The 27989-nt window shown below is 47.7% G+C and overlaps 1 protein-coding gene across 1 annotated transcript; it reads right to left on the bottom strand.

Moving 5' to 3' along the window:
- Nucleotides 1-28: 28 nt before the first annotated feature.
- On the bottom strand, nt 29-27947 carry gpr143 (G protein-coupled receptor 143). The gene is made up of 9 exons (XM_078403191.1): nt 27640-27947; nt 23574-23680; nt 22087-22181; nt 19943-20035; nt 19004-19113; nt 17283-17391; nt 16573-16690; nt 12495-12747; nt 29-2354 (listed from the first exon to the last, which is right to left on the bottom strand). The coding sequence occupies exons 1-9, from the start codon at nt 27905-27907 to the stop codon at nt 2260-2262; spliced, it is 1248 nt and encodes a 415-aa protein (XP_078259317.1). The 5' UTR covers nt 27908-27947; the 3' UTR covers nt 29-2259.
- Nucleotides 27948-27989: the final 42 nt, after the last annotated feature.

Raw genomic sequence — 27989 nt, 5'->3', positions numbered from 1 at the left:
CCCCCCCCCCCATTTCAGGGCACCACAATGTTTGGGACACATGGCTTCACAGGTGTTTGTAATTGCTCAGGTGTGTTTAATTGCCTCCTTAATGCAGGTATAAGAGAGCTCTCAGCACCTAGTGCTGGAGTAACTCAGCAGGTCAGGCAGCATCTCAGGAGAGAAGGAATGGGTGATGTTTCGGGCCGAGACTGGTGAGCTTACTAATCGCAAAGCAACTGACAGGCCAAGGAAGACCTCCACTCCTGATGACAGAAGAATTCTCTATAATAAAGAAAAATCCCCAAACGCCTGTCTGACAGATCAGGAACACTCTTCAGGAGTCAGGTGTGGATTTGTCAATGACCACTGTCTGCAGAAGACTTCATGAACATAAATACAGAGGCTACACTGCAAGATGCAAACCACTGGTTAGCCGCAAAAATTGGATGGCCGGGTTACAGTTTGCCAAGAAGTACTTAAAAGAGCAACCACAGTTCTGGAAAAAGGTCTTGTGGACAGATGAGACGAAAATTAACTTGTATCAGAGTGATGGCAAGAGCAAAGTATGGAGGAGAGAAGGAACTGCCCAAGATCCAAAGCATACCACCTCATCTGTGAAACACGGTGGTGGGGGTGTTATGGCCTGGGCATATATGGCTGCTGAAGGAACTGGCTCACTTATCTTCATTGATGTTACAACTGCTGATGGTAGTAGCATAATGAATTCTGAAGTGTATAGACACATCCTATCTGCTCAAATTCAAACAAATGCTTCAAAACACATTGGGCTGGCAGTTCATTCTACAGCAAGACAATGATCCCAAACATACTGCCAAAGCAACAAAGGAGTTTTTCAAAGCTAAAAAATTGTCAATTTTTTGAGTGGCCAAGTCAATCACCCGATCTGAACCCAATTGAGCATGCCTTTTATACACTAAAGAGAAAGCTGAAGGGGACTAGCCCCCAAAACAAGCATAAGCTAAATGTGGCTGCAATACAGGCCTGGCAGAGCATCACCAGAGAAGACACCCAGCAACTGGTGATGTCCATGAATCGCAGAATTCAAGCAGTCATTGCATGCAAAAGATATGCAACAAAATACTAAACATGACTACTTTCATTTACATGACATTGCTGTGTCCCAAACATTATGGTGCCCTGAAATGGGGGGGACTATGTACTTTTTACATGGTGAAACCAAAATGTATAAAAATGGCCTTTATTAAAATCTGACAATGTGCACTTTAACCACATGTGATTTGTTTTCTATTACAAATCTCAAATTGTGGAGTGCAGAGGCAAATAAACAAAAGATAGGTCTTTGTCCCAAACATTATGGAGGGCACTAGAACATTAACTTGGTAATGTAGCTACTCTCCAATTTGACCAGTCCACTGTGAATACATGTTATACATTGTGCAGAATCCACTACATGTGAGAGTCACCCAAAATTCTCACTGAGCCTTTTACCAATCACTTCCTCTCACCGTCTACCATTTGTGCTGAAAATAATTTGTCAAAAATCTTGTCAAATTAATGTACCTCCAGATCTTTTCATCCCAAATTATGTGACATGAGATTCTTCAGCAAACTAACAGAAAACCTCAGGTACAACATGCAGACATGAATCATATCTGTAGCTTCCTCTGGCAGCTCGTCCCAGATAGAACTGTTAACTCCGCGAGCAAATGTCTACATTCATGAATGATTCACCTTCCACTCAAAAAGATTAGTGTTTGTTTCCAATAGATTGTGTTTGGGATCAAAAGGAATCACTGATACCATCCTACTAAAATTATATATTTCACACCCCTGGCTGTTTTATGTTTAAAAATAAGTGCTTCAGCAGGGGAAATTATTCAATTAAAGACTTGAACAGCAGAAAAAGATTATTTGATAAATAATAGTTGAGATGTATCACTAGGCTGTGAAATGTGTTGCTAGTTTTACCCTGTGTTCTGTGGTGAGTCATGACTTACACTCCCTCAGCTAACTCAACATTGTTGTGAAATGATATCCATTCCCCCCAAACTCTTTCCATCCAACAAACATTTTGAACAGACTTAAAAAAGGCACCAAGTGCTGGAGTAACTCAGTGGGTCAGGCAGTGGAGACCAGGGATAGGTGACGTTTTGGGTCGGGACCCTTGCATCTGAAGAAGGGTCTCTGTTGAACAGACTATGGGCTAGTTCAGCAGTGGCTGGAAGTCAGTGGTGTTGAGTTTGCCCAGTCCAGCTCTGCGATGTTCCCCCAGAGTGGAGACTCCTCTCACCAACGTTACGCCCTCTCAGTGCTTCCCACTGAGTCCCCGTCAGCACTGAAGTCACGCTCTCCTCTCGGCATGTTGAGCTCAAATGTACTGGTCTCAGAACCTGGCAAAAAAAACGAGGAGACAGGGTGTGGGAAGGAACTGCAGATGCTGATTCACTGATGATAGACACAAAATGCTGGAGTAACTCAGCGGCTCTGAGTGCCATTACAATGTTTCTGCCTCCCCAATTATGTTGGTTTATTTTCACGTGACATTGTATATGTGACAGGATCTAATTTCACTGTTGGACTGTAGTGAGCAAATGTATGTTGTGAATGGAATGGATTAATACCTGTGTTCATACACCACATTGTAAGCTTTGTGCCTAATAATAGGGAACATACATTTACATTGCAACATTTAAAAACACTTGGACAGATACATGGATAGGAGAGGTTTAGAGGGATAAGGGACAGGGGGCAGGTGGGACTAGTGCAGATAGGGCATCGAGGTTGGCATGGGCAAGTTGGGCTGTGCTGTGGGACAAAGTACCTTACAATACCTGGTACTTTGTTATGAGATTGCACTGAACAGATAGCAAGTGCTGCTTGGGTTCAGTTAATTGAGGGAGTGAGTACCAATTCATCACTTCTGTCCCATTCAGTCGCTGCCTGATCTATGAGCAGTTCAGCACTCGATTCAAACAATAGGTTACCATCTCAGAGCGGAGTCATTGTCTGCTTGCATTAAATAAGTAGTCATAGTTCTGACCTCTTGCAATGTTATGTGGACATATTACTTTCCTGCAACCAACCTGCACAACCCTAACCCTTCCACAGCCATGGAACACTATGGACCACCTCTTGCACTACCATGGACATTTTCTAATCGACTTTGCACGAATGTCTTGGTTTTTTTGCGGTCTTTTTCTTTTCAATGTCTTGTAGAATTTGTGTGTAATTTTTTTAATGATTTATGTTTTAGTGTGTTGTCTGAGTCTATGTCCCCGTGATGCTGCTGCAGGTAAGATTTTCATTGTACCTGTAGCTCACCTGCTTGTGCAGGTGAGATTAAACACAACTTGTTGGCTTTGAGCTGTGATGTAAACTTGGCCAACGCCAGATTACAATGCCAACCATCCAACACAAAATTAAAGGCAACATTGAAAATGTAGATTATATTTATTTTATTATGAAACCATGCTTGAGAAAAGTTCCAAAGATGATTGTTAGGCCTTGAGTCAAGCATACAGTGCAAACATCCTGAAATAAAACACAAACAAATGCTGGAAGAATTGGCAAGTGGGCTGAGGAATAGCAAATGGAGTTTAATTCAGATAGGTGAGAGGTGGTGTAGTTTGGGTGGAGGATTTTTACAGTGAACGGTATGCTCGGGTTGCTGTAGAACAAAGAGACCTGAGAATACAATTGCATTATTCCCTGAAAGTGCTGTTACAGATGCACAGGATGCCCTTATCAGTAAAGGCATTGAGTGTAAGTTGCAACGATATATTACAACTACGTTTATTATGTGTATTGAGGTACAGTGAAATGCTCTGTTTTGCATGCTATCAAATTTGATTAGATAATACTATACATAAATAGAATCAAGTCAAACTCAAGTAAAATATGCAGAGCAAAGGGGAAGGTACAGAATATAGTTCTCAGCATTGTAGTGCATCAGTTCCACAGACAAAGCCCATGGACAGGTGTACAAAACAAAGCCACACTTGGAGTATTGTGTTCGGTTTTGGTCTCGCTGATGTAGGAAGGATATTGTCCATTTGGAAAGAGTGCAGAGAAGATTTGCAAGGATTTTGCCAGGACTCAAGACCCTGAATAATAGAGAGATTGGGCAGGCTAGGACTTTATTCCTTGGAGATGTACAAGATTATGAGAGGAATAGGTAAGGTGAATGTGCAGAGTCTTTTACCCAGAGTAGGGGAATCAAAAAACAGACAGCATAGGTTCAAGGTGAGAGGGGAAAGATTTAATAGGAACCTGTGAGACAACGTTTTCACACAGAAGGTGGTGGGTATATGGAATGAGCTGCCAGAGGAGGTAGTTCAGGCAGGTACAATAACAATATTTCAAAGACATTTAGACTCATGCATGGATATGAAAGATTTATAGGGATAAGGGCTAAACACAGGCAAATGGGACTAGTTTAATTGTAATTGTAATTAATTTATTAGCCAAGTATGTAAACGTACAAGGAATTTGATGGGCCATCTTGGTCAGCATGGACGAGATGGGCCGAAGAGCCTGGCTGAATTAGTCACAGAAAATTGCTTTACTAATTACCTCCAATTGTGAGCAGACAGATTGCACCCATTGCCATAATTACCCTCATTGGGAGGTAAGTTACAGCTCAAGAGGCCCTGACTCATGAAAATAATCCTTCCTGATGTACTGGAAAGGATAGTGTATCTTGGAGATTTATTACGTTGTAATTAGCCCTGTTGTGGGTCATGAAATACAGACCCGTAATTTAATCTTCTATTGAGAAGGCCGGAAACAAACAGGAATATTGCTCTTTAACAGGCAAATTCATTCTGCTAAATGTATGAGAGTTGGGAATAAAAGATCAGAGTCAAACTTGAATTACTTGTTTGTTTGCAAATTTGTTAAACAGTCTCCTGAAATTCCACAATGTCTCCATTTCTGCCCAAAGATTTGGCCAGCGTTGGGGATATCTATAACTGGCTATTGAAATAATTTGGTTGATGGAAAGCCATGGAGATGCTGTTTGTGTGCCTTTCTCTTTCAAGTGCAGAAGATCATCAGATCCATTATCAATATCACTGATAAAGGCTCACGTCCCAGTGTACATTAAATGTTCCGATCCAAGAACCCAGCAAAAAGAACGAGGAAATGGGAAGGGTAGGGGAATCAAAAACCAGAGGACAAAAGTTTAAGGTGAGAAGGGAAATATTTAATAGGAGCCTGAGGGGCAACCATTTAACACAGAGGGTGATGGGTATATGGAACAAACTGCCAGAAGAGGTGTAGAAAAAAAACTGCAGATGCTGGTTTAAATTGAATGTAGACACAAAATGCTGGAGTAACTCAGAGGGTCAGGCAGCATCTCGGGAGAGAAGGAATGGGTGACGTTTCAGGTCTAGATCCTTCTTCAGACTGAAGGAGGGTCTCGACCCGAAACGTCACCCATTCCTTCTCTCCCGAGATGCTGCCTGACCCGCTGAGTGTCTACATTTGCCAGAAGAGGTAGTTGAGGCAGGTACTATAACAACATTTAAAAGACACTTGGACCGGAACGGTTTAGAGGAATATGGGACAAATGTGGGCAAGTAGGACTAGTGTAGATGGGGCATCTTGGTCAGCATGGGCTATGTGGGCCAAAGGGCCTGTTTCAGTGCTGTGTGACTCCATGTCTCTACATGCCATTTAAATTGCCTTTTGGGTTTCTATATAGTGTTGTTTTATTTAAACTTATTTAAGGGATACAGTGATGGAATCTATAATGTTAGTGTTTAACTCTCGCCAACAGCTGTAAAATGAACCAAATAGCGCACAATTCATGGAGCTGCGATAACAGGTAAAGTAACTGGAACTTTCCCTCGTAAGAGATTGCACTGACTAACTTAGTGACAAATTAAAATGTTTTAAACTGCAATTAATTATGTCAAGATCACTCAACAACAGAATACTGACAGGCAGTTGATTTTATTTTGTGGTAGTCCGTTGAGCAACTAAAGCAAAATGTGTATCATTCTGCATCTTAATTATGAGATAATTCCAGGTCAGTTGTGTACATTGACTGAAATTAATGGACAGCCTTATTTACAGTATGATACTGAAGGCAGTACACCAGGATCTGTGAGCATTAGCTTAGTTCTAGATCAGGTTACCTTTAAAAGATGAGCAGACAAATTTTTTAATGTTACGTCTCTTCAATAATGACCTAATTCCAACATTCAGCATAACTGAGGCGTGACTGGAACTCTCTCCAACGTTAAAGACATTTAAAGACAGGAACTCTCTCCAACGTTAAAGTGATTCCTGATTACGATTCACATCAGAGTTGTGATGTGGTCCACAACAATGGATGGTTCAACTTTCAAGCACAGCATGTCTGTCTGCTGAGAGGGTGAAGTAGTGAGCACAGTATTTTATTTCCTACAGCAAGGTATTTTGAAACTGTGGCAGAGGTCATGGGCTGAATGAATGCAGCAGTTTTGATCTGCTGCTCAATTAAGCCTTGAAGTGGAAGGCAGGATTTCATATTTCCTTGTGACATAAATTAAGTTCAATGGACCATTATAAGTTATGAAAGGACCGAAAAGATACGATTTGTGGAGGAATGTTGCTCTACTCAATCTGCTGACGACAATTGACAATCTGCTGGTAACCACGTGAAGATTGTCGAAACAAGAAATTGCAGATGCTGGTTTTAAAGAAAGACATAAAGTGATAGAGTAACTCAGTAGGTCAGGCAGTATCTCTGGAGAATGTGGATCGGTGACTTTTTTTAGATTTTTTTTTAGATTTAGAGATACAGCGCAGAAACAGGCCCTTCGGCCCACCGGGTCCACGCCGCCCAGCGATCCCCGCACACTAACACTATCCTACACCCACTAGGGACAATTTTTTTAAACATTTGCCCAGCCAATTAACCTACAAACCTGCACGTCTTTGGAGTGTGGGAGGAAACCGAAGATCTCGGAGAAAACCCACGCAGGTCACAGGGAGAACGTACAAACTTCGTACAGACGGCACCCGTAGTCAGGATCGAACCTGAGTCTCCGGCGCTGCATTCGCTGTAAGGCAGCAACTCTACCGCTGCGCCACCGTGATGTTTCGGGTGAAGACCTCGCTTCAGAGTGATTGGGGGGGGGGGGGGGGTTGGGAGAGAGAAAGCTGGAGGGGCAGGACAAAGCGTGGACAATGTGAAGATTCATCCATTGTGCTGAATCTTCGGGGAGCAGTGAGAATCACCTCAAAAGCTGTGCCTGGGGATGGTCCTTTCTCAACGAGCTCTTCCAAAGAGCTATTTATGTGCAGTAATTAGTGGTGGAAATATAAGGGAATGAACTTGGAACGTGGAAAGCTGGAAAGAATGTAGAGAAGATTTATGTTGATGTTGTTGCCAGGACTCAAGGGCCTGAGCTACAGGGAGAGGTTGGGCAGGCTAGGACATTATTCCTTAGAGTGCAGGAGGATGAGAATTGATCTTATAGAGGTGTATAAAATCATGAGGGGATTAGATAGGGTGATGGCCTGAATCTTTTACCCAGAACAGGGGAATCAAGAACCAAAGGACGTAGGTTTAAAGTGAGAGGGGAAAGATTTAATAGGAACATGAAGGACAATTTTTTCACTCAGAGGATGGTGGGTATATGGAACAAGCTGCCAGAGGAGGTAGTTGAGGCAGGTACTATAAAAACATTTAAAAGACATTTGGACAGATAGTGGATGGCAAAGGTTTAGAGGGTTATGGGCCAAACGTGGGCGAATGGGACTAGTATGGATGGGGCATTGTGGTCGTCATGGACGTATTGGGCCAAAGAGCCTGTTTGCATAACTCTGTTCTTACTGCCACTCATTTTCTTTGCAACTTCAGTGGACAAATTGATTGATCTCATGACATAAAGAAATAATAATCATTTGCAGATCGACCTATTCAGTTGCCAGGGTTAGCTCTTTGTGAAGATCTAGCTAGTTCTGTCAGTGCAAAAAAGCAATATCAATAGCTTAGTCAATTTCCCAATATCGTGCTATGTATCCAGATTTCAAACTGGGGATAAAAATCATTGCCTTATAAAACTTTAGAAGAAAAATGAGTGTGTGGGATCAGCATCTCACTGCATGGAAATTGTCTGGAAGGACCATGTGAATCGTTATTTCTGCTCTGTGTCTGCACTTTCATGATATTATGACCCTGAGGTCGATATTTATTGCAAAGAAATGTTCCTGAATTGGAAAGTAGTTTCAATTTATCTGTTACACTGTCCCTGAAACCAACTGCACGGAGCTTGTCAAAGGAGATCCACTGGAAATTCTAACAGTCCTCTTTATGAACTAGAATCAATGATAACAATGTGCAAGTTTAATAAGTTGATTTATTGGTCACGCTTCCCCTTTACACAGCCTCACCCACCACTGATCTCAGTATCTTTGGGAACAAAGCTCTCAGTTTGACCTTGACATAAAGTGTGACTCCACCACCCTCAACACTTCACCACAAATCTCTCTCTGAGACCAAACACAAATTGGAGGAACAGCACTTTATATTTTGCTTGGGCAGCTTACAACCCAGTGGTACGAATATTGATTTATTTTACTTCAAGTAACCCTTGCTTTCCCTCTCTCTGTCCGTCCCCCATCCTAGTTCTTCGACTAGTTTCACTGTCCTCCTGATTATTTTTACTGTTGTATGCCTCGTTCTCACCTTCCCCACACCAGCAATGAAGCATTACAATGAAGCATCGTCTGCTTTGATCTGTCGTTCTCACACCTTCCATATGTCTAGTTTCCCTCTTCCCTGACTCTCAGTCTGAAGAAGGGTCTCGACTCAAAACATCACCCATTCCTTCTCTCCAGAAATGCTGCTTGTCCCGCTGCTTACTCCAGCATTTTGTGTCTCTCTTTGGTGTAAACCAGCACCTGCAGTTCCTTCCTGCACAATTCCTCTCCACATTTTCTCACCTCACCCTGTTATTTAAATCTGCTAAAACAGGAGAGAAAACGTTCCAATCAGTTGTCAGTCTTAACAAGTCAACACCCATAAAGTGATTTCAGCGGTGACATAAGAGAAGACTTGCTAACATCCGGGGCTGGGCATTTTGTTTATGCTCAATGGACAATCATCAACATTTAATACCTTCTCATGTCAACTCTGCCTTTCATGGAGTGTGAAACTGAACTAAAGATCAAGGTGTCAGGTGAGGGGCAGCCTAGTAGTTGCAGGGCATCGGAACATGGACCTTCTCCCACGACCGAGACAGCTTTCTCACTAACTCTCCCGGCCGTCCAACAATTCCCAGCAATCCAACTTCTCTGTTTCTGCCAACAGATGGGTTTTATTATCTTTGGGTAAATGGGATTCAAATGGACCTGCCTCTGTGCCAAGTTCAATATCCATAAATCTCAGAGTGCAAGAGTAGGCAGGATAACCTGTTTATTGGAACGAGCTGCTGAAGGAGGTAGTTGAGCCAGATACTATAACAATGTTTAAAAAACACAGTTGGACAGGTACGTAGGTAAATGTAGAGGGATATGGGCCAAACATAGGCAGGTGGGACTAGAGTAGATGGGACATATACATATCCTGAGATGCTGCCTGACCTGCTGAGTTACTCCAGCATTTTGTGAATAAATACCTTCGATTTGTACCAGCATCTGCAGTTATTTTCTTATTTTCTTATACTATAAAATAAGAAAGTAACTGCAGATGCTGGTACAAATCGAAGGTATTTATTCACAAAATGCTGGAGTAACTCAGCAGGTCAGGCAGCATCTCAGGAGAGAAGGAATGGACGACGTTTCGGGTCGAGACCCTTCTTCAGACTGATGTCAGGGGGGAAAAGGATATATCGAAACGTATAAGATTATTAAGGGGTTGGACATGTTAGAGGCAGGAAGCATGTTCCCAATGTTGGGGGAGTCCAGAACTAGGGGCCACAGTTTGAGAATAAGGGGTAGGCCATTTAGAACAGAGATGAGGAAAAACTTTTTTAGTCAGAGAGTTGTGAATCTGTGGAATTCTCTGCCTCAGAGGGCAGTGGATGCCAATTCTCTGAATACATTCAAGAGAGAGCTAGATAGAGCTCTTAAGGATAGCGGAGTCAGGGGGTATGGGGAGAAAACAGGAACGGGGTACTGATTGAGAATGATCAGCCATGATCACATTGAATGGCGGTGCTGGCTCGAAGGGCCGAATGGCCTACTCCTGCACCTATTGTCTATTGTCTATTGTCTATAGGTGGAGACAGGAAGATAGAGGGAGATCTGGGAAGGGGGAGGGGAAGAGAGGGACAGAGGAACTATCTAAAGTTGGAGAAGTCAATGTTCATAACGCTGGGCTGCAAGCTGCCCAAGCGAAATATGAGGTGCTGTTCCTCCAATTTGCAGTGGGCCTCACTATGGCACTGGAGGAGGCCCATGACAGAAAGGTCAGACTGGGAGTGGGAGGGGGAGTTGAAGTGCTCAGCCACCGGGAGATCAGATTGGTTAACGCGGACCGAGCGCAGATGTTGAGCGAAGCGATCGCCGAGCCTGCGTTTGGTTTCGCCGATGTAAATAAGTTGACATCTGGAGCAGCGGATGCAATAGATGAGGTTGGGGGAGGTGCAGGTGAACCTCTGACTCACCTGGATGGGACATGTTGGTCGGCATGAGCAGGTTGGGCCGAAGGGCCTGTTTCCATGCTGTATGGCTCTCCATGACTCTGTTGATCAAAGGCAGGCACTCCCTGCCTTTGGTGGGGGGAGTGTGGGCCACACGTTAAGGTGTGCAATGTTTGGCATCAGGCCACAGCAGCCCACGATTAGCACAACTGATCACGTCTGAAATGTAACAAATTGTCTGAGGTTCAGGCCTGCTGGCAGTGTGTTTGTGGGAAGTTTAGACGGACACAGCGAGAAATAGTAAGGTGGAGTTGAGCGTGTGATTCCTGTGTGCATCACCTGCTCAAGTGTAAGGAAGTCACAGTTCACATCTCTTCTAAATCTGCGTTAACCCATTAGTTGATGTAAATCATTTAACAAAACTTTGTTTAACCTTTAGGGGTTAAAAAAATGAACAGCACACAGATACACAACAAAATATCAGGCACTTTATATTTTTGAGTTTGATCGGTTTTGGTATTTGAAGAATATTGCTACATTCAAATCGCATCATACAGATCGCCATTGTTCCAACAACATTGTGCTGTGAACATTCAGAGCCCGAATCACACAGGAGGGAGGGGATAGCACCTATCTCAGGGTCAATGGCCGTCATTGTCCCAACCAGGAGCCTCACTGACAAACCCAACGCCTCTGGGCCACAGGTTGCAGCATCTGGCAAAGAACATCCAGAAACAAACAACAATGATTTGGCATTTGTGTAGCATCTTTTAGATAAAACTCAGCACTGGAGAGGCTTTGACTTGGCAGCTTGGTGGGAGAAGTGAGAATGGGGAGATGAGGAGGAGGAGGGAGATGGGGGGTGGGGAGACGGAGGAAGTGAGAGATGAGGCAGCGGGTTGAGCTGTTGTCTCACAGAGGCAGAGACCGAGTTCGATCCTGACTGTGGCAGCTGTCTATATGGAGTTTGTACGTTCTCCCTGTGGCCACGTGGGTTATCTCTGGGTGCTCCGGTTTGCTCCCAGATACCAAAGACTTGTGGGGTCAGTGTTAACGGATCTGTAGGTGGGTATAACAATGATGAGAAGATGGGGAGAGGAGCGGCAGGGAGATCAGTGGTGACATATAAACCGCAGATAGAATGGAAGTGTTGGAGTAACTCAGCTGGTCAGGCAGCATCTCTCGAGAAAAAGGATGGGTGACGTTTCCGGTGGGAATCCTTCTTCAGACCCGAAATGTCACCCATCACTTTTCTCCACAGATGCTGCCTGACCCGCTGAGTTACTCCAGCACGTTGTGTCTATCTTTGGCATAAACCAGCATCTGCAATTCTTTGTTTCTGCAAGGAACTGCAAATGCAGATTTATCAAGGAAACTGCCTGACCCGTTAATTACTCCAGTATTGTGTCTTAAATTGGTGGGAGGGTGGGATTACTGGCCATGTGGGCAGTGGAGAAATATGGAGTGAAATTACTCGCATTATAGACCTGTTTCCCAGGTATCACAAAATGGTGGAGTAACTCAGCAGGTCAGGCAGCATCTAGGAGAGAGGGAATGGGTGACGTCTCGGGTCGAGACCCTTCTTCAGACTTGTTTCCCAGGGTGGAAATGTCAAAAAGAGAAGAGAACATAGATTTACGGTGAAAGGGGCAAAGTTTAGGGAGATGTGCAGGGCAAATGTTTTCTACGCAGAGGGTGGTGGGAGCCTGGAACGTGCTGCCAGGGGTGGTGGAGGCAGATACGATAGTGGCGTTTAAGAGGCACATGGATATTCTGGGAATGGAGGGATATGGGTCACGTGAAGGTGGAGAAGAGTTGGTCTTGGCATCATGTTTGGCATGGACCTTGTGGGCTGAAGGGCCTGTTCCTGTGCAGTACCGTTCACAGGAACCAGTCACAGGCCCTGGTAAACAGGGGCGATCTGTACAAAGTAGTCATTTGCCGTCCCATTACCTTCAGAGAGGACAGAAAGCTCGTCACTATTCTCATACCCGTTGGCAGTCTGCACCTTGGACGGCTGCTGGCGGAGGCCGTGGGAATTGACCGAGGTGCCAGCGGGGCTGCTGAAGGTGTTGTCCACCGCAGCCGAGGCTTCCGACGATTCCCAGGGGACCTCGTGCCTTTGGAATTTGAGATGGAAGTCACATCCGGTCCATCCGTAGAAAGCCAGCGTGCTGAGAAAGCCTTGCATCGGGTTCAGGATACTCTGCAAAGGAGCACAGTTACGGTCAATGGTCAATGATACTCACAGTGTTATGTCAATGATCAATGGATCTTCACAGCATTATGGTCAATCGATAATGTGCCCTCAGTGAGGGTCTGTCTACGCAGGGATTCTGCCCCTCCACATCAGGGACATGGGGTGAAGGGTATTGCACTGAGGAGTCCCCTGCAACCTGTTTCTCTCCCTGTTCACAGACTCGCCAGCCGTCTGCCACTTTTTCAGGCTGGAAGAGTCTGCGTTCCATGTGTATATATGGAGCGTGTGAGGTTGCAGCCCCTGTTTCAATATCTAAAGGGGCTGCTCCTTGCCTTCTGGCTGAACTTCACACCCACCATCCTCATCTTTGGACACGCTGTGCTTAGGGGAGAGGGTGGGGCTGAAGGTGTCCTGGTTGGGTTGCTCCTGGGCCTGGCCATGTTGGCCATCCGCGAGTAACGGCACCAGGCAGGAAGAGGGCTCTGCCCGAGCCGGCTGCCTGCCCCCTTTTCCGGGGTTACGTCCGAGCCCGGGTGGTGTTGGAGGGACTAGGCGCTGTCCACAGGCACCCTGGGGGATTTCCGGGACCGCTGGGCCCCGCGGGGGGGTGGAATGCAACCTTGACAAGGAGTGTGAGATAGTTGTTTAAGAGTGTAACGTTCAAGAATATTTGCTTAGAAACTGGGTGATTTTGTATTATGGTGGTGGGTTTGTTTGGTACTGTTTTGTATTGTATATATTATTGCAATAATTAATTACATTTATTTGTGTGAAAAAGGATTATGTTCAGGTCTTGGCTTCATGTTTGACCCAGACATTGTGGACTGAGGACCTATCTCAGTGCTGAATAGTTCGATGTACTATTTGCAAAATACAGTCGCAACATGGAAACAGGTCCTTCAGTCCACATTGTCCATACCGACCAAATTGACATATTGGGCTAGTCCCATTTGCCTGATTTGGCCCATATCCCGTCGATGTACCTGTCCAAATGTCTTTTAAAAAGCAGAACATCCCAGCAGGGGATAACAGCTTTGGTGAGAAGCATACTCCTGTCAACAACCCTAGAATAAACATGTGAATAAAGCACTGGCCGAGCACTTCAACTCCCCCTCCCATTCCCAGTCTGACCTTTCTGTCATGGGCCTCCTCCAGTGCCATAGTGAGGCCCACCGGAAATTGGAGGAACAGCACCTCATATTTCGCCTGGGCAGCTTGCAGCCCAGTGGTATGAACATTGACTTCTCCAACTTTAGATAGTTCCTCTGTCCCTCTCTTCCCCTCCTCCTTCCCAGTTCTTCCTCTATCTTCCTGTCTCCACCTATATCCTTCCTTTGTCCCGCCCCCCGACATCAGTCTGAAGAAGGGTCTCGACCCGAAACGTCACCCATTCCTTCTCTCCTGAGATGCTGCCTGACCTGCTGAGTTTCTCCAGCATTTTGTGAATAAATACCTTCGGTTTGAATAAACTGCTCTCCTCCCTCATTTTTCCACACATCCTAAATAAAACAACATTATTTTAAAATGTCCATCGGGATAAACAGAATATTCGTTTTACTTGTACTACGGAGGTGGGTATTGTTTTGAATCATTTAGTGTTGTACATATTATTGTAAATAATTGAATGAATTATTTTTGGTTAAAAAAAATAGGAAGCTATGCCTGGGTTGTGGAAAACAGCCCCCATTTCCACCCGTGGCTGTAGTCTGATACTGTACTGCAATAGATAGTCACAGAGTGCTGGAGTAACTCAGCGGGTCAGGCAGCATCTGTGGAGAACATGGATAGGTGATGTTTCACAGAGCGCTGGAGTAACTCAGCGGGTCAGGCAGCATCTCTGGGGAACATGGATAGGTGACGTTTCACACAGTGCTGGAGTAACTCAGCAGGTCAGGCAGCATCTCTGGGGAACATGGATAGGTCAGCAGTTCCTTCCTGCACATTCACGGTACTGTGGCAGGTTTGCACCCTGATGGTGGACAGCGCCCTCCTGTGTTGGAACAGTGCATCAGCAACACAACTCTATCTTGCACCAAACATTATTCCCTTTATCCTGCATCTGTACACTGTGGGCAGCTTGTTTGCAATCATGTACAGTCTTTCCACTGACTGGATAACATGCAATAAAAAGCTTATCACTGTAGCTCAGTACATGTGGCAATGAACTGAGCTAAACAGAGGCAAACACCGTTTTCTATCCATAACCAACGTCAGGTCACAAGCCCTGATCCTCAGCCCTGCCTTCACCAGCATGGAGTCCCCATCACCTTGGCCCCTTGCTGCCCTCTCATGGCAGAGAATGGGACTGTGTGTTCAGTGTTTCAGGTTACAGGGAAGAAAAATGTGCATACCGCAAATGGTCAGACATCAGAAACTACACCTGTAGTATAGTTTAGTTTAGAGATACAGCAGGGAAACAGGCCCTTCGGCCCACCGAGTCCACACCGACTAACGATCCCCACACATTAACACTATCCTACACACACTAGGGACAATTTCCACATACACCGAGCCAATTAACCTACAAACCCGTACGTCTTTGGAGTCCGGAAGAAAACCGAAGATCTCGGAGAAAACCCACACGGTCATCAGAAGAATGTGCAAACTCCGTACAAACAGCAATCCATAGTCGAAATGGAACCCGGGTCTCCGGCGCTGCAAGGCAGCAACTCTACCGCTGCGCCACCTTGGGCCACACCTGCTACATCAACCACCTGGAGGGCAGGTAGCCCAGGCTCATGCCTCTGTCGATGGCGTCATGACACAGCACCCCGTGACAATAATCCAGTACCTTGGTTCGTCTACCAGCCAGCCTCAGCTTTAAGGTGAGGGGCAAAGTTTAAAGGAGATGTGCGGGGCACATTCACCACATGGAGGGTGGTGGGGGCCTGGAACGCATTGCAAGGGTGGTGGTGGACGCAGATACAATAGTGGCATTTAAGAGGCTTTTGAATAGGCGCATGGATGAGCAGGAAATGGAGGGATATGGATCACGTGCAGGCAGAGAAGAGTTTAGTTCAGTTTATTGTCACGTGTACCGAAGTGCAGTGAAAATCTTTGGTTGCGTGCTAACCAGTCAGTCATGTTCGGCACAGACATTGTGGGCTGAAGGGCCTGTTCCTGCGCTGTAATAAAGTCATACAATGTGGAAGCAAGCCCTTTGGCCCAACTTGCCCACACCAGCATGTTCTATGTGAATCCTTCAGCTTATGGAAAGGCCACAAAACATTTCTAGGTATCGGGAGAGGTGGAAGAGACTTAGATTGCTTTCTCTGGAATGTCGGAGGTTGAGGGGAGACCTGATATAATAATATATATAAAATTATGAAGAACATGAATAGGGTAGAAAGTCAGAACCTTTTTCCCCTGGTGGAAAAATCAAATTCTAGAAGGTACAGCATTGAATTAAGAGGGGCAAAGTTTAGAGGAAATGCGTGAGGCAAGTTGTTTTGTTATACAGAGGGTGGAAAATGCCTGGAACACGCTACCAGGGGTGGTGGTGTTGGAGGCAGATACGATAGTGGCGTTGAGAGGCTTTTGTAGAGGCACATGGGGATGCTGGGAATGGAGGGATATGCATCACGTGGAGGCAGAGAAGAGAAGGTCTTTTGGCATCATGTTCAGCGTAGACACTGTGGGCCGAAGGGCTTGTCCTGTGCTGTACTGTTCTATGTTCTCTCCTTCCACAAACTCTGCTGACGAAAAGGCACGATGCACATGTGAAATGAGCCGGGGGAGCTGTGCTCCAGGGGTGAGTGTGAGCAAGGCTGGAGACCGCCGCCGCCCTGCTGGTGGATGTTGGTGCTGCCGGTGTGCGTGGCCATGACTTACCATGATAAACCAAGTGATCAGAGCTGCACTCCGAACATTCTTCAGCCCATCCACCTTCATGTCTGGCTGCAGCTCAAGGTAGAACAGAAGACTCTCATTGATGAGGTTTGGGAGCCAGCTATGTAAAAAGAAAGATATCCATTATTTTTGTAAAATAGCACTGGCAGGAAAAGTAAAGAATCAATTTGCCTCACGTACAGCACAGAAACAGGCCATTCAGCCACCTTGTCCATGCCAACCACATTGGCATACTGGGCTGGTCCGAATGGCCTGCATTTGGCCCATATCCCTTTAAACCCTTCCCATCCATATATCTGTCACAATGTCTTCTAAAACTCATAATTGTATCCACTTCTATAGCTTCCTCTGGCAGCTCGTTCCAGATACAGACTACCCTCTGAGTGAGAAAGTTGCCCCTGAGGTCCTTCTTAAATCTTTCCTGTCTCAGCTTAAGCCTGAACTCTGGTTTTAGAATCACCACGGCCCGCGCTCACCACTACACAATCATACATTGCAGGAATTGTGTATAGACAATAGACAATAGGTGCAGGAGGAGGCCATTCGGCCCTTCGAGCCAGCACCGCTATTCAATGTGATCATGGCTGATCATTCTCAATCAGTGCCCCGAATAAATAGATATTCAGACAGAAGACGTTCTTCGTTAGTTCCAGAGGTATCACACAGCGAATGTATTCAATTACTGTTTTTACCAAATGATGAACACGAGCAGAATCTTGAAGAAGCGTAACTTGATCTCGGTGCCGAGCCGGCGTTCGTTCTCAGTGTAAATACCTTGTCTTCCCTTGAGCATTCCTGCAACTGTAGAATAAAGACCAGCTCTGAGCCCAGGCAACACCTGTAAACCCAGCCCATGTACGGACAGGTGGGTGATCTACACGTGCCATCCATGTACATACACCCACCCACACTGACAACCACACCAGTCCACCATGACACCAGCAACCGGCACATCACCATTGTCCTAATTGCCGGGTGACTAGGTGGGCGCTGGCAATTAGGACAATGGTGATGTGCCGGTTCATGAGAAATGAACGCCCCCCGGCAAGCCGAGGCCGGAGCCCCCGCAAGGTCGGAGCCCACGGCCAGCGGAGTTGGTGCTCACGGCCGATGGACACTGGGCTGGCGGAGCCCACGGCCGTGATCGGTGAACACACCCTGCAAGTCTGCGGAGCCCGTGGCTGGGGCCTGGGTCTGTGGGGCCCGTGGCTGGGGCCTGGGTCTGTGGGGCCCGTGGCTGGGGCCTGGGTCTGTGGGGCCCGTGGCTGGGGCCTGGGTCTGTGGGGCCCGTGGCTGGGGCCTGGGTCTGTGGGGCCCGTGGCTGGGGCCTGGGTCAGTGGGGCCCATGGCTGGGGCCTGGGTCTGTGGGGCCCGTGGCTGGGGCCTGGGTCTGTGGGGCCCGTGGCTGGGGCCTGGGTCTGTGGGGCCCGTGGCTGGGGCCTGGGTCAGTGGGGCCCGTGGCTGGGGCCTGGGTCTGTGGGGCCCGTGGCTGGGGCCTGGGTCTGTGGGGCCCGTGGCTGGGGCCTGGGTCTGTGGGGCCCGTGGCTGGGGCCTGGGTCTGTGGGGCCCGTGGCTGGGGCCTGGGTCTGTGGGGCCCGTGGCTGGGGCCTGGGTCTGTGGGGCCCGTGGCTGGGGCCTGGGTCTGTGGGGCCCGTGGCTGGTGCCTGGGTCTGTGGGGCCCGTGGCTGGGGCCTGGGTCAGTGGAGCCCGTGGCTGGGGCCTGGGTCTGCACCACGGAGGCATCCAGAGAGAACCCGGAAGCGTTAGTGGAGAGATTGGGGCGGTGGTCGATGGAGGATGCTGACCAACGGACGAGGACAGACACGCGGGAGTGAGGACGCCACTGCCGGGGGAAGGAACAATGGAGGACCCGGTGTGTGGGGGGGAGGGGGAGAACAAAGGGGGAACTGGTGCAGATACGGTGTCTACTTTGTAACTTTGTCAGCGCCCTCATGTGTCGACGATTTGCATATCTTGGGTATGCAGACAAAGAATCTCACTGTGACAATGAACTATCCATTCATCCATTCATATTAATTCGAGAACAAGACGGGTGAGAATCCTACTTCTCCCCTCACCGCCCCTGTGCTGGGAATGACGGGGGGGTCAAGGGGCGAGGGTGGGTCAGGGGGCGAGGGTGGGTCAGGGGGCGAGGGGGTTCAGAGGGCGAGGGGGTCAGAGGTCGTCACGGGGCGAGGGGGGTTTACGGGGCGAGGGGGGGTCAGGGGCGAGGGGGGTCACGGGGTGGTCATGGGGCGAGGGGGGATCACGAGGCGAGGGGGGGGCAGGGGGCCACGGGACGAGTCGCAAGTTTGCCGACATTGACCTGACCAATGCTGACCCATGCCACCAGTGACCGCACCAACCATGGTGACCATTCACCAACATTGAACCACAGTTGTATCAGTCCTACCTGCGGCCGCGGTTTTGCCGAAGAGAATGGGGTTAACGAGGAGAACGAGCAGGAGTGGAGTGTAGGTGGTGACGTAGTGTGGGATGGCGTGCTGCAGGCCTTTCTCACAGCTGGAAGCAAAGAGGGTTTGTCAGTAAGTAGCCGGGGGATGCTTTACCCTGGCAGTCCGAACATGTCTCTGCGCTTGTGAGAGGTCGGTTAAAATCTAAATAAAATACCGAGCCACAATTCAATGGTTTCCATTGGTAGAGCAAGATTATGTTACGTTACTGTTGCATCTGCGCCCGTCTACATTTCCACATCGGAGAGCTCCCACGCCCATCGCTGGGAATGACTGGATGCCGGAGTGAGTGGGCTCTACAGTGGGAGTGGACCAGGCAGACGGAACAGATCAACAGACCATCTCAGCTCAGCGCTCTGCCCACCAGCTGGAGTAGGTTCACTTAGTGTTGTACAGTCACACAACCGTTCAGCCCATCTCATCCACACTGACCGTGATGCCCCATCTACACTGGTCCCATTTGCCCGGGTTTGGCCCACGTCCATGTACCGATCTGTGGAAGTAGGGAGAGCTGTGGACTCCGCCCAAACCCTATAATGTCACCCAGTCACAGAGCACGGAAACAGACCCTATGGTCCATCTGCCCATATTGACCATCAAGTGCCAGCAGGAAAAGGCACAGAGTGCTGGAGTAACTCGGTGGGTCAGGCAGCATCTCTGGATGGTTGACGTTGTGGCTTGGGACCCTTCTTCAGACAGATGGTCCCCCATGTAGTGGCACAAATTGCCAAAACAGCTGGATGTTGTTTACACGTGGTGTGACTCTCACCCCAGCCCCTCTGGCAGTGTTACAGGTCGCAACCATCCCCCCCCCCACCCCCAGGGGGAGAGTCAGTCACCCTCAGACGCCTCCCCTCAACGCTGTGGGACGGACCTACCTGGAGATGGAGGGATAGTAGAGCATGGCCACTCCTTCAACACACAGCAGGATCGCCAGCCCCCAGGTCAACATGTGGTAGAGCACCAGGATGCTGTAAGAAAGAGCGGAGGTCAGTTAAAGCCCTTCGGCCCTGGTGCTGGACAGAGACGGGGGCGGGGAGGGGCAGTCGGGCTAGGGGGACCAGCGATCGTGCAGTCAACACATGCACCTCACCACAGACTCTCCACTAAAGACCACCACTGCCCTCGGTCTCCAGAAGTTTGGCAGGGGAGGGGGAGTGGGGGCAGAGGTGGCAGTGGGGGTAGGAGGCCAGGGTGGGGGAGGGGGTGTGGGGGTGAGGGTGGGGGCAAGGAGAGTGGGGGCGGAGGTGGGGGAGGTGTTTGGGGGCAAGGGTGTGAACAGGGCCAGGGGGATGGGGCAGGGGCAGAGGAGGGTGCCTACAAGGACAGTGTAATCTATTCCGTTGCAGGGGCTGTGACATGGGCCAGAGTGGGTAGTCTACTGGAGTCAGCCACAGGGCAACACAGTGCAGCAAGAGTCCTGCTCAACGCCTGCCAGTGAAAACAATCCACGTCTGTCCAACCTCTCCCTGTAGCGAATACCCCTAACCCAGGTATCATTCTGGTAAACCTCCTCTGCTCCCTCTCTCTCCAAAGCCTTCCCGTAATAGGGTGACCAGAACTCCATGCAATACTCCAAATGCGGCCTGATCAAAAAGAGTTTACAATAGGTACATGTTAAGGAGCAGAATTAGGCTATTCCACCCATCAAGTCCACTCCGTCATTCAATCATGGCTGATCTATCTTTTCCTCTCAACCCCATTCTCCTTCCTTCCACCCATAACCCCTGACACCCGTACTAATCACGAATCTATCTATTCCTGCCTTTAAAATATTCATTGTTTGGCCTCCACAGCTTTCTGTAACAATGAATTCCATAGATTCACCACCCTCTGACTAAAGAAATTCCTCCTTATCTCCTTCCTAAAGGAACTTCTTTTAATTCTGAAGCTACGACTTCTGGTCCTGGACTCTCCCACTCTAAACTATTATAGTTTAATAATTAAATTGTTTAAAAACTCTAGCAGAGAATTATATAAAGTGCACAATTTTAGATCTGTTACTTCCAAATAATAAGAATGTGCTGCAGTGCTATGTATTAGATTACGTACAGTATTATCTGATCTTTAGACATGAGACTTTAGTGATACAGCATGGAAACAGGTCCATCATGCCGAGCATAGATCCCACGCGTACACTAGTTCTAACCTACACACTAGGGACAATTTACAGAAGCCAATTAACCTATCGTAGGCGGCACGGTGGCGCGGCGGTAGAGTTGCTGCCTTACAGCGAATGCAGCGCCGGAGACTCAGGTTCGATCCTGACTACGGGCGCCGTCTGTACGGAGTTTGTACGTTCTCCCCGTGACCTGCGTGGGTTTTCTCCGAGATCTTCGGTTTCCTCCCACACTCCAAAGACGTACAGGTTTGTAGGTTAATTGACTGGGTAATATGTAAAAGTTGTCCCTAGTGGGTGTGGGATAGTGTTAATGTGCGGGGATCGCTGGGCGGCGCGGACCCGGTGGGCCGAAGGGCCTGTTTCCGCGCTGTATCTCTAAATCTAAAATCTAAATCTATATACCTCTACTCCTTTGGAATGTGGGAGGAAAGCGGAGCAGCCGGAGAAAACCCACGCGATCAGAGGGAGAACGTACAAACTCAGTACAGACAGCACACGAGGTCAGGGTTGAACCCGGGTCTCTGGCGCTGTAAGGCAGCAACACAACCTATGAGGTACAGCACCACATGCAAAACAAAGCTATACTCAGTACCGCGATACACAAGACTGTGTAATAAACCAACTGGTTTTAGTTCTGTCACTGCCAGTTGAAGTTTTTTTTTCGGGTGCAGTGCAGTCCGCCCCTGCAAACTACCCAGAGATGTTTAGTTTAGCGTCATGTGTACCGACCGAGGTATAGTGAAAAGCTGAAGATAGACACAAAATGCTGGAGTACCAACATTTCTGGGGAAAAGGAATCGGTGATGTTTCAGTTCGAGATCCTTCTTGCTGTTTTGTTCTGTGTGCTATTCAGTCAGCGGAAAGACTACCCTGACCACTGGTGACCTTCTGCCGATTTACCTCAGCCCAGACGATCGCTTCACGATGAGGTACACATCAATGGCGTAGCAGAACAGCCACCAGAACGTGGCGCTGTAGAACAGCTGGATCCACATCTGTAAGGAGAGAACGACAGAGATGAAGTCTGCACTGGCTGGCAGACACAAACCATTCGCAGTGTAGCTCTGATAAACAACCCATAATGACAAACGTCATAGAGCGTGGAAACAGGCCCTTCGGCCCAACTTGCCCACGCTGACCAACATGTCCCAATAGACAATAGGTGCAGGAGGAGGCCATTCGGCCCTTCGAGCCAGCACCGCCATTCAATGTGATCATGGCTGATCATTCTCAATCAGTACCCCGTTCCTGCCTTCTCCCCATACCCCCTGACTCCGCTATCCTTAAGAGCTCTATCCAGCTCTCTCTTGAATGCATTCAGAGAATTGGCCTCCACTGCCTTCTGAGGCAGAGAATTCCACAGCTTCACAATTCTCTGACTGAAAAAGTTTTTCCTCATCTCAGTTCTAAATGGCCTACCCCTTATTCTTAAACTGTGGTCCCAGTTACACTAGTCCCACCCACCCATGTTTGGTCTATATCCCTCCAAACCTGTCCTATCCATGTACATGTTTAACTGGTTCTTCCACAGAGTTGCTCCAGCAACTTGTGATAGTACCTGGCTCAACCATCTCCTGTGGCAGCTTATTCCACAAACCTACCACCCTTTGTGTGGAAAAAGTTAACCTTCAGATTCCTATTAATCCTTTTGCCTTCACCTTAAACCTACGGTTCTCGATTCCTCTACTCTGGGCAAAAGATTCTGTGCATCCACCCAATCTATTCCGCATGATTTTATACATCTCTATAAGACCACCCCACATCCTCCTGCACTCCAAGGAATAGAGACCCAGCCTACTCAACCTCTCCCTATAGCTCACACCCTCGAGTCCCAGCAACATCCCCGTAAATCTTCTCTGTACCCTTTCCAGCTTGGCAACAACTTTCCTATAACATGGTGCCCAGAACTGAACACAATAGTCTAAATGCGGTCTCACCAACATCTTACACAACTGCAACATGACCTCCCAACTTCTATACTCAATACTCTGACTGATGATGGGCAATGTGCCAAAAGCCTTTTTGACCACCTAATCTACCTGCAACTCGACCTTCAAGGAACCATGCACCTGTACTCCTAGATCCCTCTGCTCTACAACACCACCCAGATGTCTACCATTTACTGTGTAGGTCCTGCCCTTGTTCGACGCCCCAAAATGCAACACCTGACATTTCTCTGTGTTAAATTCCATCAAACATTCCTTGGCCCACCTGTCCTGCTGTGATTTTTCACAACCATCTTCAGTATCTGCAATATCACCCACTTTTGTATCATCTGCAAACTTGCTACTCTTGTCTTGTACAATGCGTTTTAATATCTCCAGTGCAACGGGAATAGGAAACAAGTGACGTGGCAGGTGGGTGTTTCTGGGGTAGGTTTCACTTACAGCGCTGGCGACACAGAAGGCTTGCGGCCACGTTTCTGTCCCGTTCACAGAGATCCTCGACACAAAGTCTGGAAAACTCAGCCACACCAACGACCGGGTTATTATTCCTGAAGGAAAGAGCAGATGACATGAGAGGAAATGTAGCAGAGAGCAAGTCGTGATGTCTCGAAAGTGGACGACGTCGGTGGTGCAAGGGGAAGTTAAAAGCAGGGCCACCAGAATGAATCAGGCCCCAGCTGTCAAATATCCTCATGTTTGAACCGCAGTTGTACAATTCATTGTAAAAAGACACAAAGTGCTGGAGCAACTCTGTGGAAGCCTGAAGTCCCACACCACCAGGTTCAGAAGCAGCTACTTCCCCACAACCATCAGGTTCTTGAACTGACCCGCACATCCTAATCCTACCTCCACAACAGAACACTACTGACCGATTTATTCACAAAATGCTGGAGTAACTCAGCAGGTCAGGCAGCATCTCGGGAGAGAAGGAATGGGTGACGTTTCGGGTCGAGACCCTTACGAAGTGCAACTACTGACCATATGTTGCACTTCCTCTTGCACTTCCACAACCAATAAGCATCTATGTTTTTTAAAAAAGCAACTCAATGTAATTTAATGCCATGATTTGGTGTTGGTTTATTATTTTCACGTGCACCAAGACACAGTGAAAACCTTTGTTTGGTGTTATCCAGTCAAATCATTCTATACATGAGTTTAGTCATGGCGTACACAAGTACAACAGGTAGTACAAAGAGAAAAATACAATATAGTGTTTCAATGTTACAGAATGATAGTTAGAAAGAAAGTGCAATAATAAAAATAATAAAAATAAGTGCATGGTCCGTAATGAGGTAGGTCGGTAGACCGTAACTAATGGGAGGAACGTTCAGTAGTTTGGTAATCAAGGGAAAGAAGCTGTTCCTGAGTCTGGTGGTGCGCGTTTTCAAGCTTCTGTTCTTCTGCCGGATGGGAGCAGGGAGAAGAAGAAATTACTAGGAGTGGGACAAGTCTTTGATTATGTTAGCTGCTTCCCTGTGGCAGCGTGGTGTAGATGGAATCAATGCAGGAAATCAATGCTGGTCTGTGTGATGGACTGGGGTACATCCACAACTCTCTGCAATTTCTTGCAGCCTTGGCCAGAGCTGTTCCAAAACCAAGCTGTGATGTATCCGATCAGTATGTTCTTTGAGCATCTGCTAAAGTTAGTAACTGTCATTGGAGAAATGCCAAACCTCCTTAGGTCTCCTGAGGAAGTAGAGGCATTGAAGTGCTTTCTTGGCCATAGCTTCAATGTGGGTGGACCAGGACAGATCATCGGTGATAATTACACCAAGGAACTTGAAGTTCTCAACCATCTCCAACAAAATCGTTGTCCAGAAGACAGGTTTTAAAGATTACTGCTGCTGATTGGGGCTGTACATCAGAAGTGTACAGAAGTGTACGCCCCCTGAAGTCAATAATTAGCCCCCTCATCTTGCTGACATTGAGGGAGAGGTTATTGCCCTGATGCCCTGTGACCAAGTTCTCTTTCTCCTTTCCGTACTCCATCTCGGCATTGTTCGTGATGCGACCCACCACAGTGCTGGCATCTGCAAACTTGTAGGTGGAGCTGGAGCAGATAATCTTTTACAATGTCGCTGCGATACGGGTGCTAAACACAAGCATCTACTCGCGTTATGGCAAGGCCTTTTGCTCCCTTCTTGCATTGTGCCAGTCTGTCTATTGAAGGTAATCCCACATTGTGTGTGGAGGAGGCACCATAGATTCTGACCAACATCAACCACTTATTTCTGAGTCATGACGGTACGTGACGGAGGAGACCTTGCAGATAGAGGCTGAGGGTTTGAGCGGTACCGTCGTCCCTCTCTCCCACCGTCACTGAACCTATAGACCTGTTACACAACAACCATGATAACCAATCCTCTTTGCTTTCAACACTCACAATGGACGATCCCTGTCTATCACCATAATCAACTCCAGCCAACAATCCTGCAAGATATCAGCAATCTTTCAATTCTGACCTCTGCAACCATCCCACCACTGGCAGCTCCATCAACAGTTCCCTTCCTCAGCCTCTCTGCAGTTACCCCTTTAACACTCTTTAAACCTGTCTCGTTCACCACGATTTTGGTCACTTGCTGCAAACCTTCCTCATAGAAATGATCAACATTTAGAACAAGCAACTGCAGATGCCGATTTACCAAAATAAGACACAGAGTGCTGGAGTAACTCAGCAGGTCAGGCAGCATCTCTGGAGAACACAGATAGGCGACGTTTCCAGTTGAGACCCTTCTTCAGACTGACAGTACCAAGATTTATCCTCCTGCAGGAACCTCGTACCCATATTTAGTTTATAGATACTGTGTGGAAACAGACCCTTTGACCCACTGAGTCCACACCAGCCAGTGATCACCCCGTACACTAGAACTATCCTAAACACTGGGGACAGTTTACAATTTTCACCAAAGCCAATTAACCTGCAAACATGCAAGTCTTTGGAATGTGGGAGGAAACCGAAACACCCGGAGAAAACAAAAATCACATGGTCACGGGATAAACGTGCAAACTCCACATAGACTAGCTAGCACGCAACTGCCTTGGTACACATGACAATAAACTAAACCAAACCAAACCCGTAGTCAGGATCAAACCCAGGTTTCTGATGCTGTCAGGCAGCAACTCCACATATTGAAGCGAAACACACCAAGTTCTGGGTCTTATCTTGCTGGTGGGTCTGTTATAATGGGATTGTTGAGGGAGGGGGTGAGGGTAGGCCACGTTTCTCTCACCACACAGCCCTGAACCGGGACAGTTCTCCCAGCTTGGCCATGAGTTCAGACATATCAATGAGTGTGGATGGATGGGCGGGATGTTCTTGAGTGACGTCTACTGGCTGAATATACACAGGACCAGTACTCTATCTGTGAAGTCTGTCTAAGATCTGGTCTGCAACGTAATGTGCAGGGCTGATGAGCTGTAAACTTCACTCGTCCACTCATTTAACCTTCAGTCCTACCACTGATAACATCCACCTCTTCCTTCACCCATTCAAAGACTGCTTCCATCAACATCTAACGAAGAGAGTTGCATGACTTACCTGCGAGAAATAACAGCTACTCCACCTCAACTGGGCTTGTTTCTAAACCATCTCCCACCAGAAGGAACATTTTCTCCACATGGTCGTTGAGGTAGGTACTATACAGCATTTAAAAGACATTTGGACAGGCACATGAACAGGAAATGTTTAGAGGGATTGGGCCAAACACAGGCAAGTGGGACTAGCGTAGATGGGGCATCTTGGTCGACGTGGGCAAGTTGGGATGCTGCCTGGCACTGAGTTCCTCCAGTACATTGTGTCTATCTTTGGGCTGCAGGGCCTATTTCTGGTGCTGTGTGGCTCTCTCTCTGTCTCCGTCTCGCTAGGGAAGGCCATCCCACTGCATAAACACCTCCAGCTTTGTGACCAAGTCTAATCTCATCCCCAGCAGTACTCGCCCTTCATGGACACACAGTCAGGGTGGGAAACATCTCTGTTGTCAGATATCCTCAATCCCAAACGTTTTGTTTAACCGGTTGAAGAAGCGGTCTCGACCCGAAACGTCACCCATTCCTTCTCTCCAGAGATGCTGCCTGTCCCGCTGAGTTACTCCAGCATTTTGTGTCTATCTTTGATGATAAGCACGTGTTGGGAAGTCACATTGAACAAGGAGCAGACTGTGAGTAAACTTCTGCAAACCTCGGCCATGATAGTAACGCATCATTTAATGCAACGTTTAATCCAACATTCGTGCAATGTTTAAGACAATATTTAATGCAATGTGCGATGCAAAATTCAATGTAATATTAAATGTAATTTGATGCGATATTTGATATAATGTTTAACGCAATTATTTAACGCAATTTTAACGTAATGTCTAATACAATGTACAATGCGATGTTTAACGCAGTATTTAACGCAATTTTAACACAGTATTTAACGCGGTATTCAATGCAATAACTAAGGCAGTGTTGAGTGCAACATGTGATGGGTGCCTTGGCTGGCTGGCTGGCTGGCAGCTCCACTTACCCACACAGCCCAGCAGATCACAGATGCTGAGGATGAGCAGGATGCGGGATGAGGCGGCGGGTTTGTGCAGCGCGGTGTGGCTGTTGCTGTGACTGAGGCTGTGGTTGAGGCGCCGCTTGGGCAGTAGCTGCACCGCGGTGCCGAGCAACCCCAGCCCGGCGCTGGCAGCGCTGATGCCGTTGAAGAAGGCGGGCTGGAAGCCCAGCACCAGGTCGGTGGCGGGGTCCCGGCTCGGGCAGCAGAAGGTCTCCAGGCGCGGGGAAGCCATGGCAGCGAGCAGCGGGATCACGTCCTGTGTCTGCAATCAAACGCAGTCTCCTCCTCGCTACTGCACCGCCCCGTGGGATGGG

Source organism: Rhinoraja longicauda, chromosome 7, assembly GCF_053455715.1.
Source record: "Rhinoraja longicauda isolate Sanriku21f chromosome 7, sRhiLon1.1, whole genome shotgun sequence".
Lineage (NCBI taxonomy): Eukaryota > Metazoa > Chordata > Chondrichthyes > Rajiformes > Arhynchobatidae > Rhinoraja > Rhinoraja longicauda.
The sequence above is the reverse complement of the archived record's forward strand: the minus strand, read 5'-3'. Positions and strand labels throughout refer to the sequence as shown.